We start from the raw sequence: 15,764 nt of genomic DNA on the forward strand, positions 1-15,764 counted from the left end.
CCTCAACCCTTTCTCTCATTCCAGGTCTGTGTAGACAGGTCTGACTTAATTGCGATACCTTTGCCTTGGTATGTGAGAAATTTCTTTCCCCTGGCCGCTTTCAAAACTCTATCCTTGGATCTAATATTTGCGAATTGCACTATGACATGACATGGCGTAGGTTTGTCATGGTTGAGCTTGGGAGGGGTCCTCTCTGCCTCTTGGACACGAATGTTTGTTTCCCTTGCCATATTAGGGAAGTTTTCTGCTACAGTTTTTTCAAATAAGTCTTCTAGACATCTGTTTTTCTCTACCCCATGGGGATGCCGATGATTCTGACATTGGAATGTTTCATTGAGGCAGTAACGTCCCGTAACCTACATTCTTGAGTTTGGATTTTTTTGAGCCAATATTCCATTTTAGCTTTCTCTTCTACTAACCCATCCTCCAATTAGCCGATACGTCTTCTGCCTCATTCACCCTGGCCGTCAGAGCTTCTAGTTTTGACTGCATTTGGCTCATAGAATTTTTAATTTCTGCCAGATTCGCTCTCCTTTCTGCTCTTAGAGATTCTATATTCTCATTAATATTTTCATTAATACCTTTTTCAAGCCTACACATCATCTTGACCATTGTTACTCTGAACTCCATTTCTGACAATTTGGTCATATCCATATGCATCAGTTCTGTGGCAGAGGCCACAGACTCATTGTCTTTTCTTTGCTGGGGGGGATTTCTCCTCCTTGTTATTCTGATGAGGAGAGGTTGGGGCATTGTTCAGAGCCCAAATCATTGACCAGGACCCAGGCATTGTGCACTAGTTTTATAGGGACCTTAGGGATGTGGGCTTCTTGATTTTTCAGCCTGCCTTCTGGGGGAGGGGCCTGCTGCACTGTTACTCAGGCAACCCTGTTTGGGTAGAGTCTCTGTGTCCCCTGCAAGGGGGGATGGGTTGGGCACAATGTGAGCTGGTATTTCCGGGCTTTTATTCCCTGGCATCTTTCCCCGGAGGTTTTCTGTGACTCTTCTGAGTGTCAGAGCATCAGTGGCCATATCCTAGCCTCTGTCTCAGAACAGAGAGATTGCAGTCCACTCTCCACTGAGCTCTCTTGGCCACGTTAACTCTATTTCTGTCAGTGCTGCTAAAAACCCTGCAGTCTCCCAGATTGTCGCCCCAAAGTCACTCTGCCAGCCCTCACTTCTGGGGCCGGCACATCTCTGTCCTTTGTGCTTCTAACACAGCCAGCCCCCCCCCCTCCGGTTACCGTGTGGTAAGTGGTAACTGAGCTCCCTGAGCTCCCTGTTTTAGTGTGGTTCGCATGTGGTCCGGAGCACTGGTTTTCAGTTTGGTCGCGCGGGCGCTCCCAAGCTCCTGGTATCAGTGCGATTCCAGTGAGTGCTCCGGAGCTCTGGTTTTCAGTCTGGCCACAGCTCCTGGTTTTAGTCTGGTTCCAGTGAGTGCTCCGGAGCTCCGGTTTTCAGTCTGGTCACACGCGCATTCCCAGGCTCATGGTTTCAGTTTGCTCTCTTGCGGGTGCTGGTCCACGAGTCCAGCCCACTCTGCAGTGCAAGTGGCTATTGCTTCCCAGTGCCCGAGCTCATGGGTTCCCTTCCCCTTCCGTTTGTCTTACGAAATCTGTGTGGGGATTCACAGCTCCCCGCTTCGTACCTCAATATTCAGCACTGGAGTTGTTTGTAGAGATCCAGATGTATCTTTCTCATCTCAGCCTTATTTCGTGGGTTTTCAGGATGGTCTGGTAGATATCCAGCCTGACTCAGGGGACCAGCTGACAAAGTGATCCCCTACTCCTCTGCCATCTTTTCTTCTCCTTGCAGAAAGTGGTCGCTTTTCTGTTCGTAGAGTTTCTGCTACTCTTTTCTTTGTTCTCCAGTTGCGTTCATAGGTATTCAGAATGGTTTGGTAGCTCTAGCTGAATTCCTGGGACCAGACAAACTTTAGGTCTCCTGATCCTCTGCCATCTTGGACCCGGCATCCTGCTTGAGAATTTTAAAACTGATTTTGACTGGAATAGTCTTTTCTTTCCACAGTGGAGATTTCCATCAAAAAAGAAATAACCAATCTCGATATCAAATTGTTGGACAGTGTGAGAAGTTTGAGATGTAGACAAGACAGTCTAGATGCATCTTTGGGTTCTGAAGGATTAACTATTTTGCTGTGTGGAGAAGATCAAGACACATTACTGGTGATGACTTCACATCTGGAAAACAGTACTGGGAGCTGGATGTGGGCGACTCTTGGGAATGGGCTCTAGGAGTCTGTAAGGATCCTTGGATAAGGAAGAATGGCCCACTGATGGAATCTGAGGATAGGTTTCTTCTTCTATGTGTGAAGGAGGGTAATTGTTACAGTACCCGATCCACTTTCCCAGTGTTTGTCAGTAAGGAAACCTCTGGGCCAAGTGGTCTATTCTTTCATTTTTGATTCCATCTTTTTTTTCCATCTTCTTTAAATTAAAATAATCTCTGTAACCCACTTCTAGAATACATGCTGTGGTTGCTCACCTGGCTTGGGAGTATGCTGGAGTTACAAAAATTTGTGAGTGTGTGATTCCCACTTAATGGTCTAGTGTAGGAACACAGAGTTTGCTCAGAATAGACAGACTTGGTTATCTACAATGCCCATGTCAATCTGAACTTTTCTTCTCCCACCTCTTAATCTAGTGTATCTTACACATCAATTCACCCTCAGAAGAAAAAAATATCTGTGTTTCAGGGAAATCTCCACTGACTCTCAGGGCCAAGATAGGCCTTTCTTTATATGAACTCCAAATATTTGGCCTATTTCTTTTACGATAGTGTAAATTGCAAGAGATAAAGAAATTGTTCACTGATGTATCGCCAACAGGTAACAGAGTGTCTAGGAGACAATGTGCCTTTAACAAATATTTCATGGGTGAAGCAATTAATAAATGAGTGAGATGGTTGCCTTATTGGCAGTAGGGTTTGATTGCAGTATGCTACTCAATAATCTTTGCTACAGTTTACGTAATATATACTCTGTTTGCCATGTTCCATTTCTGAAAGGGAGATAGTTTTGAAATACATGTGATTCCACACATTTGTGATTAAAAATTGAGGATAACCATTAGAAGAAATGCTATCAACCACTGAAAATGCCACAGATGAACCAATGGGGATAGGAAATGTTGAGGATGATAGAGGATGAAAAAGACCTTGGCCCATGGTTTTCAAAGTTTCATTCAGTTTCCCCAGCATCATAATCACCTGAGTTTTGTTTGAAATGCCAATTCTTGGCTCAAACCCAAGACCTACGGAATCAAAAATGTTGCATGTGGGGTGCCTGGGTGGCTCAGTAGGTTAAGCGTCTGCCTTCAGCTCAGTTCATGGTCCGAGAGTCCTGGGACTGAGTCCTGTGTCAGGCTCCCTGCTCAGTGGGGAGTCTGCTTTTCTGCCCCTCCCCTGGCTTGTGCGCTCTCTCTCAAATAAAATCTTAAGAAAGAAATTTTGCATGGGGGGGGCTGAAATCCATGGTTTATCAGTCATTCCAGGTAATTCAGATGAATGCTCAGGTTTGAGAAACACTAAATGAGGCCGGTTTACAGATACGAAGCCTGAGTAAATTTCTTACACCTGAGAATTAGGGTATCACTAGACACGATTTGATTCAGTAGCATTGGTTAAATATTTTTCAATGAAAAAAGTCTAAAAGGGATTAAGATCTTAAAGGGAATGTTCAGGATTTCAAAAATAAAATGGATAATAGATTATTTTCATGGAATATATACAGTCATATTTCTTGAATTGTGGACTACTTAAACAGAAGGAAAACTTCCCTTCTTTATTTTGAAAAATACAGGAAACAGACAATACTGAAAGAAATCACTCCATATATAGGTAGGTGAAAAAGTAGCAAGCTTAATTTACTTTCTTGAAGATTATTCAGAAAAGGCATTGCAATCAGATTTTTAGGTGTTTTTTTGAGGGGGTGTAGTTCAAATTCTGGAAGTATGATGAGAAGATTCTAACTTGTTACATGCAAATATGTGCTAGATATTTATCCATATAAATTTTGCATACATATAAATTTTGTCCTAGATATGAATGTTAGCAATATTCGAGGAGCATCATTTTATGGGTCAAAACATCATTAGGCATTCTGAGATATCAGTGGCAGATGTTATAGTCTCATGGCCTTAGCAATTAAGAGGTGGGACATCAGTAGGGGGAAAGACAAAAAACCCACAGAAAAAAAACAGAAAGCCTAAGACTCACTTAATGTATGGATACCTGATTGTTGACTGAATGGGCAGGCATTGTCAATGGATTAAAAAAGAGAAACTTTCCAGTGAATATGCTGTGAGAGTTCACAAAAATTAATTCCAGGTACGTTCAAGATGAAAAAGCAACTTCATCATTTTAAAAGAAGCAAATATAAGAAAATCTTTTTGATTCTGCATTCGAGATGGATTTTCTAATGAAGAAAATAAAGGCACAATTTAAATAGGGTAAATGCTGATCAATTTAACTGCAAAAATTTTAAGGATTTCTGTTCTCAAAAGACATTCTAATGGAAGTGAAATACTGAGAGAAAAATACTATGAGGGATAATGCTAGTAAAGGATGAGCACCCAAAACATGTAAAGAATGCTTCCAATTTGGAAGTGAAATAGAGACAGGGCTTTCCCCCTAAGAAAAACGTCTGAAACCATTACTTCAGAGAAAGAGAAGTAAGCAATAATTGTGAAGATATTCTCAACCTCATTCATAGTTAGAGACATAAAATTAAAATGACAATCACTGCCATTGGATGAGCATTTAAATATTAATATATTAAGTTTTGGTGATGACGTGGAGCAACTCTCCTGGCTGAGCAGAGAAATTTGGGGGAGGAGGAGGGAATGGTATGAGAGGCTGTAAGGGGCGGTTTTCTAGCCGGGTTTGGGTGCTCTGGGTCCAATCTTCCAAGTTCATCTGGAGGCTGAAGGGTGAGCAAGAAGCCAGGGGGTGGCAGTGCCAGAGCCTGGAGACCAGGGATGTCTGTTGTGCCAGCACTTGCACCACGGGGAGCCACGCTCACCACAGAGGGCATCAGGGGCGCTGCAGTTGAGCGGGTCAGGCGCAGAGGCTCTTGGAAGTTCTACCGTGACTCTCCCAACAATTCTGGAAGCTACAGAGGGGAGACTGGAAGAAATGCTTGCAGCTCCCGCCACACCTTGTTATTGTGTATTTTTAAAGTTCATTTTTCCTCCTGTTCTGGCCTCAGTGGCTCTAAATCCTGCATCTTCTAGACACACGTGGGACCATGGATGACACCTTCCTGGAGCCGAGGCTGCCCCGCTTTAGCCAAGTGCTGTGCAGGACTCTGGGACAAAACCGGGATCCCTACTGCACCACATGGCTGATAGTGACTGTGGAGACAGAAGGTGTTTGGCGCTTTGACGGTTTTGAAGGCTTAGGTCACCTTTGTTTCCAGAATGAATTCTCCCTCAGGGATCTTGTCCCAGGCTCTTGGGGTGCAGTGTGGGATGCTCCCACCTTGGACAGAACCCAGGAATCCCTAGGAATGGACAGCACTCAAAAGAATCAGAGAACTCTTATCCGAAGTTACTGGGCAGTACCTGCCTGACAGGTCTGATTTGGAAGTTCCTCATGCACTGGACAAGGGAGAGGGAGGCTGACATTGCACCAGGGTTCAGCATCCCCTGCATGGGAGGATCTCACGCTTGGGGGACACTAGATGAGACAGTGTAGTGATGGACCTTTTTGGCCAAGATCCATAAAACAGTAGAAGGATAGCTCTGCCAGAGGAGTAGCAGGAATTTTTGGGCAGGGGCTTGATTACACCGGGCTGATAAATGAAATGTGCATAACTTTCAGTCTGAAGAAATATCAAGAAAGAAATGCATGCAGGAGCACCTGGGTGGCTCAGTCAGTTATGCAGCTGACTCCTGATTTCAGCTCAGGTCATGATCTCAGGATCATGAGCTTGAGCCCCACATTGGGCTCCTTGGTCAGTGAGGAGTCCGCTTGAGGTCCTCTCTCTCCCTCTGCCTTTCCCCTCACTCATGGGTGTGCACACAATTTCTCTCTCTCTAAAATAAGTAAATAAATCTTAAAAAAAAGAAAGGAATGAATGAATGAATGCACATCCAGATAGATAACCAAATATAGTATGTAGTAATGGGTTGATGCAATTAGGGTTGGAAACATACTACTACTTTCCTCTTTTGGTCTAAAGCCGCACACACAATAGCTTGCTGGTCTTTCCCTAAGGCTTTGCTCCTTTTCTCACTACCCTATATATTCTCTCCCTCCCTCTCCTTTTATTATTCAATACATGCACATAATTGAAAGATTTGTGATATTTTGTGGATTTAATTATCACATGATATTGGGTTGTAATGTAGTTAATTAAAAGCAGATAAAAAGTTTATATTTGGGGGTTTATTTATTTATTTATTTATTTAGGAGGGTCATTTATTTAGAAACAACAGGTCCGTGGATCACATAGGTTAGCTCAAGCCATGGCTTCCCAGTAGAGTTTAGATGTGGCAGTTTGCTTAAGTAGGTTTAAGAAGGTTTCCAATCAGTCATCTGCATCAGGGTGTGTCTTCCACTCCACAAAAATCTAATCATGTACCCAACACCTTTCCCAAGGTTTGACAACTTAATCACTTTGGGAGAATGGGCATGGTGTTCAGGGACTATAAAACATCAGGCAAAGAGCCAACTTCATTCCCCTCCATATTCCTTGTGTTTGGAGTCAGCTGGGCTGGGGAGACTTTAGAAATCTACTGCTATTGAAAGGTGAGCATCCATTTACTCCTTGAATCGATTTTAACAGCATCACTTTACTGATAAAGAATGCAAAACTCCATTAATAGTATCCACAGGTGAGTATTCCATATTCATGAAAGCAACTCCTGCTGTTTTCTCTTAAAAATAGGAAATTTAATCCATATGTGTTTAAGTTGCTCCCAAAGAATTTAATAGTAGAAACGATTTCATTACTTTAAATTTACTCCATTATATAGATGCAATCTCTTTTGTTTGTATTTATTTTATGAATTAATATGATTATTTTTCTTCTGTTATTTTTGTGTACATTGATTTGTTCATACGTAATTGTGAGTTACAGAAAACAAATGCCATTGGATAGCTTGCAGTTTTATAGGTAATGCAATAAATAGATGCTAATTGTATTAGTTGTCCATGACAGTAATTCATCTATCCATGCCTACCAATGTACTCATGTTATGCTATCTGTATGTACATATTTCAGTACATGTTTGTATAACAGGTCTGTATAGAATGCTAGTCTCTTCAATATGCTCAATTATTCCAGAAACACTCATTGTTAGGTTGGGTATTTAAAATGCCTCCTCAGTTTTCAGTTTCAGACTTGGATTTCAGTTTTCAGAGTTAGATTGTCAGGTTTAGAAAGACCTATGGGAAACTGATACTTTTCCATAGGAGAAAGTTTAGATAGGGGAAGGCTCTCGGCATCCATGGAACATGAAAATAAGGACCCGTTACTGTTAGTACAGCCAAATGAATTTATGGACAGTCCCGGACTTAAAATAGTGGGACTCAATGATATTTTGACTTTATAATGATGAGAAAGGGATTCATACCCAGCAGAAACCATTTTTAATTTTGTGTTTTGGTTTTTTCATGGGCCAGCAATATGCTCTAAGACTCTGTGGCAATGCTGGGCAGCAGCAGAAGCAGCCACAGCTCCCAGTCAGCCAGTTAGCCAGTGACCATGACCACTAATGCACTTACAACCACCTGCACCCACACAACCTTTCTGTTTCTTACCTTCACTATAGTATTCAATACATTACATGAGATATTCAACACTTTATTTTTATTTTATTTATTTGAGAGAGATAGAGTGTGTGTGTGTGTGAGAGAGAGAGAGAGACAGAGAGATCATGAGCAGGGGGAAGGGGTAGAGGGGGAAGCAGACTCCCTGCTGAGCAGGTACCCCCCCCCCGAAGAGGGACTCAATCCCAGGACCCTGGGATCATGACCTGAGCCAAAGGCAGACACTTAACCAACTGATCCACCCAGGTGCCACTATTCAATACTCTATTATACAATGGACTTTGCGTGTTGATTTGGCCCAATTGTAGATGTAAGCGTTCTGAGTACTTTTAAGGTAGGCGAGGCTAAGCTATGATGTTCAGTAGGTTAGTTGTATTAAATGTGCTTTCAACTTACAATATTTTCAAATTACAATGGATTTATTCAGATGTAGCCTCATCGTAAGTCAAGAAAAAGTATATATTTTATTTTTTTAATTTTTTTTATTATATTATGTTAGTCACCATACAGTACATCCCTGGTTTTTGATGTAAAGTTCGATGATTCATTAGTTGCGTATAACACCCAGTGCACCATGCAATACATGCCCTCCTTACTACCCATCACCAGCCTATCCCGTTCCCCCACCCCCCTCCCCTCTGAAGCCCTCAGTTTGGTTCTCAGAGTCCATAGTCTCTCATGCTTCATTCCTCCTTCTGATTACCCCCCTTTCTTTATCCCTTTCTTCCCCATGAATTTTAAAACAAAATCATCATTTACTGCTGACAAACATTTTGACTTCCATTCAATAGAGAACTGGAATTCTAGATAATGAGTCTGATTGAATCATGATTATATTACTAGTCTCTTTTTTATCATTAATTACTTGAATGCATCAGGATTGATAGAAGAGATAAATTGAATTGCTTTGAAATTTTCAAAATGAAGGTAGTAGATAAGATCTGAAAAAGTATGCAGTATTTAGTTTAAAGTAGGTCAACTTTTTGTTTTTAAAAAAAGTAGAGTGTGAGAAGGGAATCTTCTTAAAGAAATATGCTAGGCATTGAGATAAGTAAATTTGGTTGTGTGCATTGAGCATGTATACATGTCGCATGGTTGTGTAACCAAAGGTAAACTATCATATGGTTCTCTTTTTGGAGCGCCTGGGTGGCTCAGTTGGTTAAGCATCTGCCTTAGGCTCAGGTCATGACCCTGGAGTCCCAGGATCCAGCCCCCTAGGTGGACTCCTTGCTCAGCAGGGAGTCTGCTTCCCCCTCTCCTTCTGTCCATTCTCTCTCCCTCTGCCCCTGCCCCTGCTCCTGCTCTCTCTCTCAAATAAATAAAATCATTAAGAAATACACAAACTTATAAAAAAATGGTTCTCTCTTCTCTTTCCAAATTACACATTGGCACATCATACATTTCTCATTATAACAACTTCCTTTTTTAGAAAAACTTGTTTTATATCATCCTTCAAACTCTGATCTACTGAGTACCCAATATATGGTCTTTTTTACCATGAAATCTTATAATAGATTATTCTCAATACAGTTCAGAGATCCTTAAATGTTGTTTAATTTAATGTTAATCTTGGACACTAAAATTTAGTTTTTCTTTTTCTTTTTTTGTCTTTCCTTTCATTTTCTGTCAGTAGGATCTGCATTTGAATACGGGATCAATCATTTTATTCAATATGTGACTTTGAGATAAGTAACTTATTTTAGTCACACTGTGTCAAGCTTCCTTGTTATAAAATGTTGGTAAAGATAGAAAAAAGTTACTACCATTGTTGAGAAGACTAAAACAGATAATCCAGATAAGGGGAGTTGGAAAACAGTATTAGCTTCTACTATTATCATTTTCATGGTATTATTTTCATTAATGTTATCAATCTAGAAATGATTATATTCCTACTGAATTCTTGATAGGTTCTAGCCCATTCTACACAGGGCTGATCTAAACTTTCTCCCTGTCCCTCAAACTATCTCCTCATGATGGACAGGTTTGAGTAGAAGGCTTTACGTCCCATGTCACTGAAAATGGTGTGTTCATCACACAGAAGTCCATAAATATCCTCTCACAAACTGTTATTCATAAATATATCTGTAGGCATCATCACTTTATTGTTACCCATTTTTCAAAGAGTTATCCTAAAGCTTGATTTTATAACCATTTGGTAAAGCAGTTTTTACTTTGTGGCTATTTTGGACCCAAGATAAGTTTTAAGCCTTCCCAATATGCAGCTTCTCCCACTCAAGTTCTCAAAGATGGGAAACATAACAGCAACTAACTAATTAAAAAATATTTAGTCACAATTTATGGTAACTAAAAGTATGCGTTTTTAAAATTGAAATAAATAATTTAATATATTAGTTGGTAATAAAGTGAGGCACTTATTAACAAACAATCTTTGGAGTAATACTGTTTTTAGACAATGATTTTCGTATCCATTGGTGATTCTTGCCAGAAAATGTGATTCATGATGATGATTGTAGGAGGATTTTTGTATTTCCTCAATTTCTCTTACATGTGTTGGTGGTCAGTCCCAGAGCTGCTTAATTTAATGCCTTGATGACATTGTCAAACACCCAGCTGTTCTGTTTTTCTGTCATGCTCAGGGTGTATGTTTTAGTCTCTAGGTAAATGCACATTGTGGTCACAAAATGACAGTCCCATGCCTCACATTCAAACACTGTCCAGAGGAACATGAAACAGTTAACTTGACTCTTCCTTACGTTTTTTTTTTTTTTCAGGAGCCAGCAGCCACTTCACAAAATCCTCCTAATAGTATTTCCTTCAAATCTCATTGGCTAAATAGGGTCAAGTGACCTCTAACCAATTACTGGCAAAGTGATAAGGATGATTGCATTTGGGGAAATATGACGCACACTCCATGGCTGGCAATTGGATCTGTACTACATTCCCAGGTCTGTTTAGAAGAAAGGACATAAGTGAACAAAATTGGAATTGTACAAGGGAGCTGGAACTCTGACAGGAAGGCCATGTTCAACAAATCACTATGCTGGCTGAAGAACATGAGGACTCTCTTCTTCAACATTGTCTTTCTGTTGCATGAAAAAACATAGCATGTCCTGCTGTATATGCTAGGATATCCATACATACAGGAAGGAAATGATGCTCATACCTCTCAGTATTTATAATGCTTTTGAATATGTGCTTCTTTCAAGACCCATGCCAAACTCATTTCCTCTTTCTTCACTTCTTTTCTTAGAGACATGGCTTCCAACATTGACCATAATGAGATCATTTGCTCCATATGTGTGAATTATTTAATAGACCCAGTCACTATAGGTGACTTTACAACCAACATTGTTTTGGAGACACGGGTATTCCTTGCCAGGCAGGCAAGACCTTACCACTTACTGAGCTCTATAGAAAAGATGTGTGAGATGCACATGAAAACAAAGAACTTCTGTGAGGTTAGAAAGGATCTGCTCTGTTTGCTCTGCTGTAAATCTAAGGAGCATGTGGCCCATAGACATTGTTCCATTGATTGGACTGCTGAGGAATACCGGGTAAGCAATGGCTGAGAGACAAGTTTGAATCTGGAGGATCTGATATTTGAGAGATTTGAGAGATTATCAGGAAGCAAAAGTAATTTTTATTCATCCATGCATCATATAGAACAGATATTAACTGACATTATGTGCCAGACACTTGGGTCAGCTATTGCAAAAAAGATAGTCTCAATCCTATAGCACTTACATTTTCACAGTTAAAATCTTACAACTCAAGTCGATGGTGATGATGTTGATCACAGTTGGAACTGTGACAATTCAGCGTAAGACCAAGGTGAACAAATCTGTTATTTTTAGGAATGGTTACTGTCCACTATGACCACCATTGCAAGAAGCCTAATCTAACAGAGTCTACTTAGAAACACTATCTCTTTGCTAACATAATAGGATACTAGGAGATAATAACTAGCAACAGGACAATTAAAAGCTGAGACAATTTCCATTTAATGAATATGGTTTGGTGACATTAAGTTTGAGGGCCAGTTTCCTCCATAGTGAGACAACGTTTCCAACTGTAGGTTTACTCCGTGGTTATAAAAGTCCTCCATATTTGACATTGGGCTTAACAATAAAATGCGCTGGCACTTTGCCCTCTTTAGTAATCATTTATCTTGCATTCCCTGCCCCTCTTCATGTTAGGATATGACCGTTTCAATAACAGCTTTTCTGATGCTCACATTCTTGGTTCTTTTGTAGCAAAAGCTCCTGAAACAAATAAGATCTCTGTGGGAAAAGATGCAAGAAAAACCAGAGAAATAAAAAAAAGAGAGACCAGCAAAATCAGAACATGGGAGGTAAGCAAGGGATTCTGTTTTCTTCAGCACCAGCCTTGAATACAGTGATCATACTTGAGATAAAATGTTCATAGTCTTCAATGAGTGGGCAACCAATAGCAAATCTAATCATCTATAAGGAAGTATGCCAATTTGTTATGATTTCTTCCTAAAATCAAAACAACCAGCTGATGGATGTTATTTCTGGTAAGATAATATCAAACCAACAGGTATTGAAGAATAACTATCATCAAGGGAGACAATAATTAGTAGATGAGGTAAACGTAGGTTTTCTTAGAAGTAAAGAAATTATTGAATGTGTAGAGGATATTTTTTGATTATTTTGGTGATTGGACAATATGAAGTAACAAACTCATGGGGATATCAAGCAGGTAAATACACTCAAGTTCAAACCTAATAACTAGAGCAATCCTAAAGTTAGTTGAAATCCTATAAAATTCATATTGGTCAACACATGTATTATAAGAGATGAAATGTTGAGAGATGTGGCTAGTAATGTAGCATTGGTTATTTCAAAGTGTGACCTAAATGAATGACTGAGGAATGTGGATCTATCACTTCTGGATTAAAAAATATGGATTGAACACCACTAATGAGAGGTGAAACAAAAGTTTAGCTACATTTTTGAAGAAGTAAAGATTTCCTGATAGAAACATAGAAACAGAGTATTAAAGAACCTTGTCACCACTAATAAAGGAATCAAAATTGGGCTGTGTGAATAACAAGATGATATAACAAAACTATTTTCATTAAAGGTGATATCCTTAAGGGCATAACTTACAATATTTTTTCCTTGAAATATCCAGTACCTACAGTGTCTCAGTAACTGTTCTAAGCCAACCTAGAAATAGACAACAGCAACAGATTTCCTTGCACTCAAGGAGCTCAGGAGGTAGTTGGGCAAGGTATTTAACTAGTCAAAATATAAAACTTAGAGTATGAATCACCATGCTAAGTGATTTTGAGAAAAATACAGTAGGAAAGTAAATAAGGAAAGTAGCTTTGACAAACTGAATTTCAATATGGTGATCAGAAAAGCCTTACTCTGAGGATTACATTTTAGGCAGACATCTGCATGAGGTCAGAAATTAAGGCATGTGGCTATTTGGGGAAATACCTTTTTAGGAAGAGTAATTAAACACATCTCAAACTGAACTTATTATTTTCCCCCACGCCTGCCTTTGTTTCTCCATTGTGAAGACAATAAAGGAAAATAAATGAGAGTAGAGACATTTGAAGTCAGATCTAAAAATCAAGCATGACCTGTTTATGAGAAGTACAGTTGAAGTAAGCATGCTAAGTGGCTGGACTGCATTTAAGATGAACTAAAGGAGGAGGAAAGAAGATGGCGGAGGAGTAGGGACCTTTTTTCAGCTGGTACCCTGAATGGAGATGGATATCTACCAGATCATCCTGAACACCCACTAAATCAGCTCGAGATGTAGGAAGACACATCAGGTTCTCTATAAACGAACATCTCCGGGGCTGAGTATTGAGGTACAAAGTGGGGAGCTGTGAATCTGTGCACAGATATCAGAAGATAAAAAGAAAGGGGAGGGAGCTGTGGCACTCTGGCGCCAGGAAGCAGTAGCCTCCTGCATTGGGGAGCGGGCTGGACTTGCGGACTGGCACCCGGGAGAAAGCAGACTGAGACCGGGAGCCCGGCAATGCGTGTGCGCGACCAGACTGAAAACCGGAGCTCCCGAGTGCGTGCGAACCACACTGAAACAGGGAGCTGGGGAGCGCATGTGGGAACCGGTGTTGGAAGCACAAAGGACAGAGACGTGCCAGCCCTGGGAGCGAGGGCTCGGAGAGTGGCTGTGGGGCGCACAACCCGCGACAATGTAGGGTTTTTAGCAGCACGTACAGAAGCAGAGTTAAAGTGGCCAGGAGAGCTCAGTGGAGAGCTGACTGCCTCTGTTCTGAGACAGAGGCTAGGATACAGCCACTGCTGCTCTGACTCTCAGAAGAGTCACAGAAAACCGCCAGGGAAAGCAGCCAGAGGACAAAAGCCCAGAAATACCGGTTCACATTGTGCCCATCCCCACGCCCCCTCGCAGGGGACCGGGCAACTCTACCCAAACAGGGTTGCCTGAGTATCAGCGTGGCAGTCCCCTCCTCCCCAGAAGGCAGGCTGAAAAGTCAAAAAGCCCACATACCTAAGGACCCTATAAAACAAGTGCACACTGCCTGGGTCCTGGTCAATAATTAGGGCTCTGTGCATCCCCGCAACCTCTCCTCATCAGAATGACCAGGAGGAGGAATCCCCAGAAAAGAAAGGAGACAGAGACTGTGGCCTGTGCCACAGAACTGAGGGATATGGATATAACCAAATTGTCAGAAATGGAGTTCAGAGTAACAATGGTCAAGATGATGTGTAGGCTTGAAAAAAATATTAATGAAAATATTAACGAGAATATAGAATCTCTAAGGGCAAAAATGAGAGCGAATCTGGCAGAAATTAAAAATGCTATGAATCAAATGCAGTCTAAACTGGATGCTCTGATGGCCAGGGTAAATGAGGCAGAAGAATTAGTGAATTGGAAGATGGGATGATAGAAAGAAGGAAAAAATGGGAACTTGGCTCCAAAAAATCCAATCTCAAAAATGTAGATTATGGAAGATCACGGCCTCAATGAAACATTCCAATGTCAGAATCATCAGCATCCCCAAGGGGGTGGAGAAAGAGAGAGGTCTAGATGAGATATTTGAACAAATTATAGCCGAAAACTTCCCTAATCTAGCGAGGGAAACAAGCATTCGTGTCCAGGAGGCAGAGAGGACCCCTCCCAAAATCAGTGAGAACACACCTACACCACTTCACATAATAGTGAAATTCACAAATATTAGATCCAAGGATACAATCTTGAAAGCAACCAGGGGGAGGAGAATCCTCACATACAGAGGGAGGAACGTCAGAATAACGTCAGACCTGTCTATAGAGACCTGGCAAGCCAGGAAAACTTGGCAAGGCATATTCAGAGCACTAAGTGAGAAGAACATGCAGCCAAGGATCCTTTATCCGGCAAGGCTGCCATTCAGAGTGGATGTTAGAGACAAGGACCTTCCAAGACAGGCAGAAACCGAAAGAATATGTGACCACCACGCCAACCCTACAAGAAATATTAAGGGGGTTCTATAAAAGACCCCAAGAGTGACACAGAACAGAAATTTACAATCTATACAAAGACTTCACAGACAACATGACATCATTAAAATCATATCTCTCAATAATCACTCTCAATGTGTATGTCCTAAATGCTCCCATAAAATGCCACAGGGTTGCAGGTGGGATTAACAAGACATGACCCATCCATATGCTGTCTACAAGAGACTCATTTTGAACCTAAAGATACATCCAGACTGAAAGTGAAGGGATGGAGAACCATTTTTCATGCCAACAGACCTCAAAGGAAAACTGGGGTAGCAATTCTCCTATAAGACAAATTAGATTTTAGGCTAAAGACTGTAGTTAGAGATACAGAAGACCATATCATTCTCAAAGGGTCTAACCAACAAGAGGATCAAACTATAAATATCTGTGCCCCCAATATGGGAGCAGCCAACTACATAAGCCAAGTGTTAACCAAAATAAAGAGACATACAGATAATAATAAGTCAACAGTAGGGGACCTCAAAACTCTGCTCTCAGCAATAGACA

The 15,764-nt window shown here is 40.9% G+C and overlaps 1 protein-coding gene across 1 annotated transcript in view; it reads left to right on the plus strand.

Annotated features, from left to right (window-relative positions):
- Positions 1–11,006: 11,006 nt before the first annotated feature.
- Positions 11,007–15,764, plus strand: part of LOC103675384 (tripartite motif-containing protein 51-like) — a 14,176-nt gene continuing 9,418 nt past the window's right edge. The window contains exons 1-2 of the mRNA XM_040631325.1: positions 11,007–11,306; positions 12,006–12,046. Of these exons, the coding sequence (XP_040487259.1) occupies positions 11,007–11,306; positions 12,006–12,046 (341 nt within the window). The remainder of the gene's footprint in view (positions 11,307–12,005; positions 12,047–15,764) is intronic.

Source organism: Ursus maritimus, unplaced genomic scaffold (assembly GCF_017311325.1).
Source record: "Ursus maritimus isolate PB19 unplaced genomic scaffold, ASM1731132v1 scaffold_16, whole genome shotgun sequence".
NCBI lineage: Eukaryota > Metazoa > Chordata > Mammalia > Carnivora > Ursidae > Ursus > Ursus maritimus.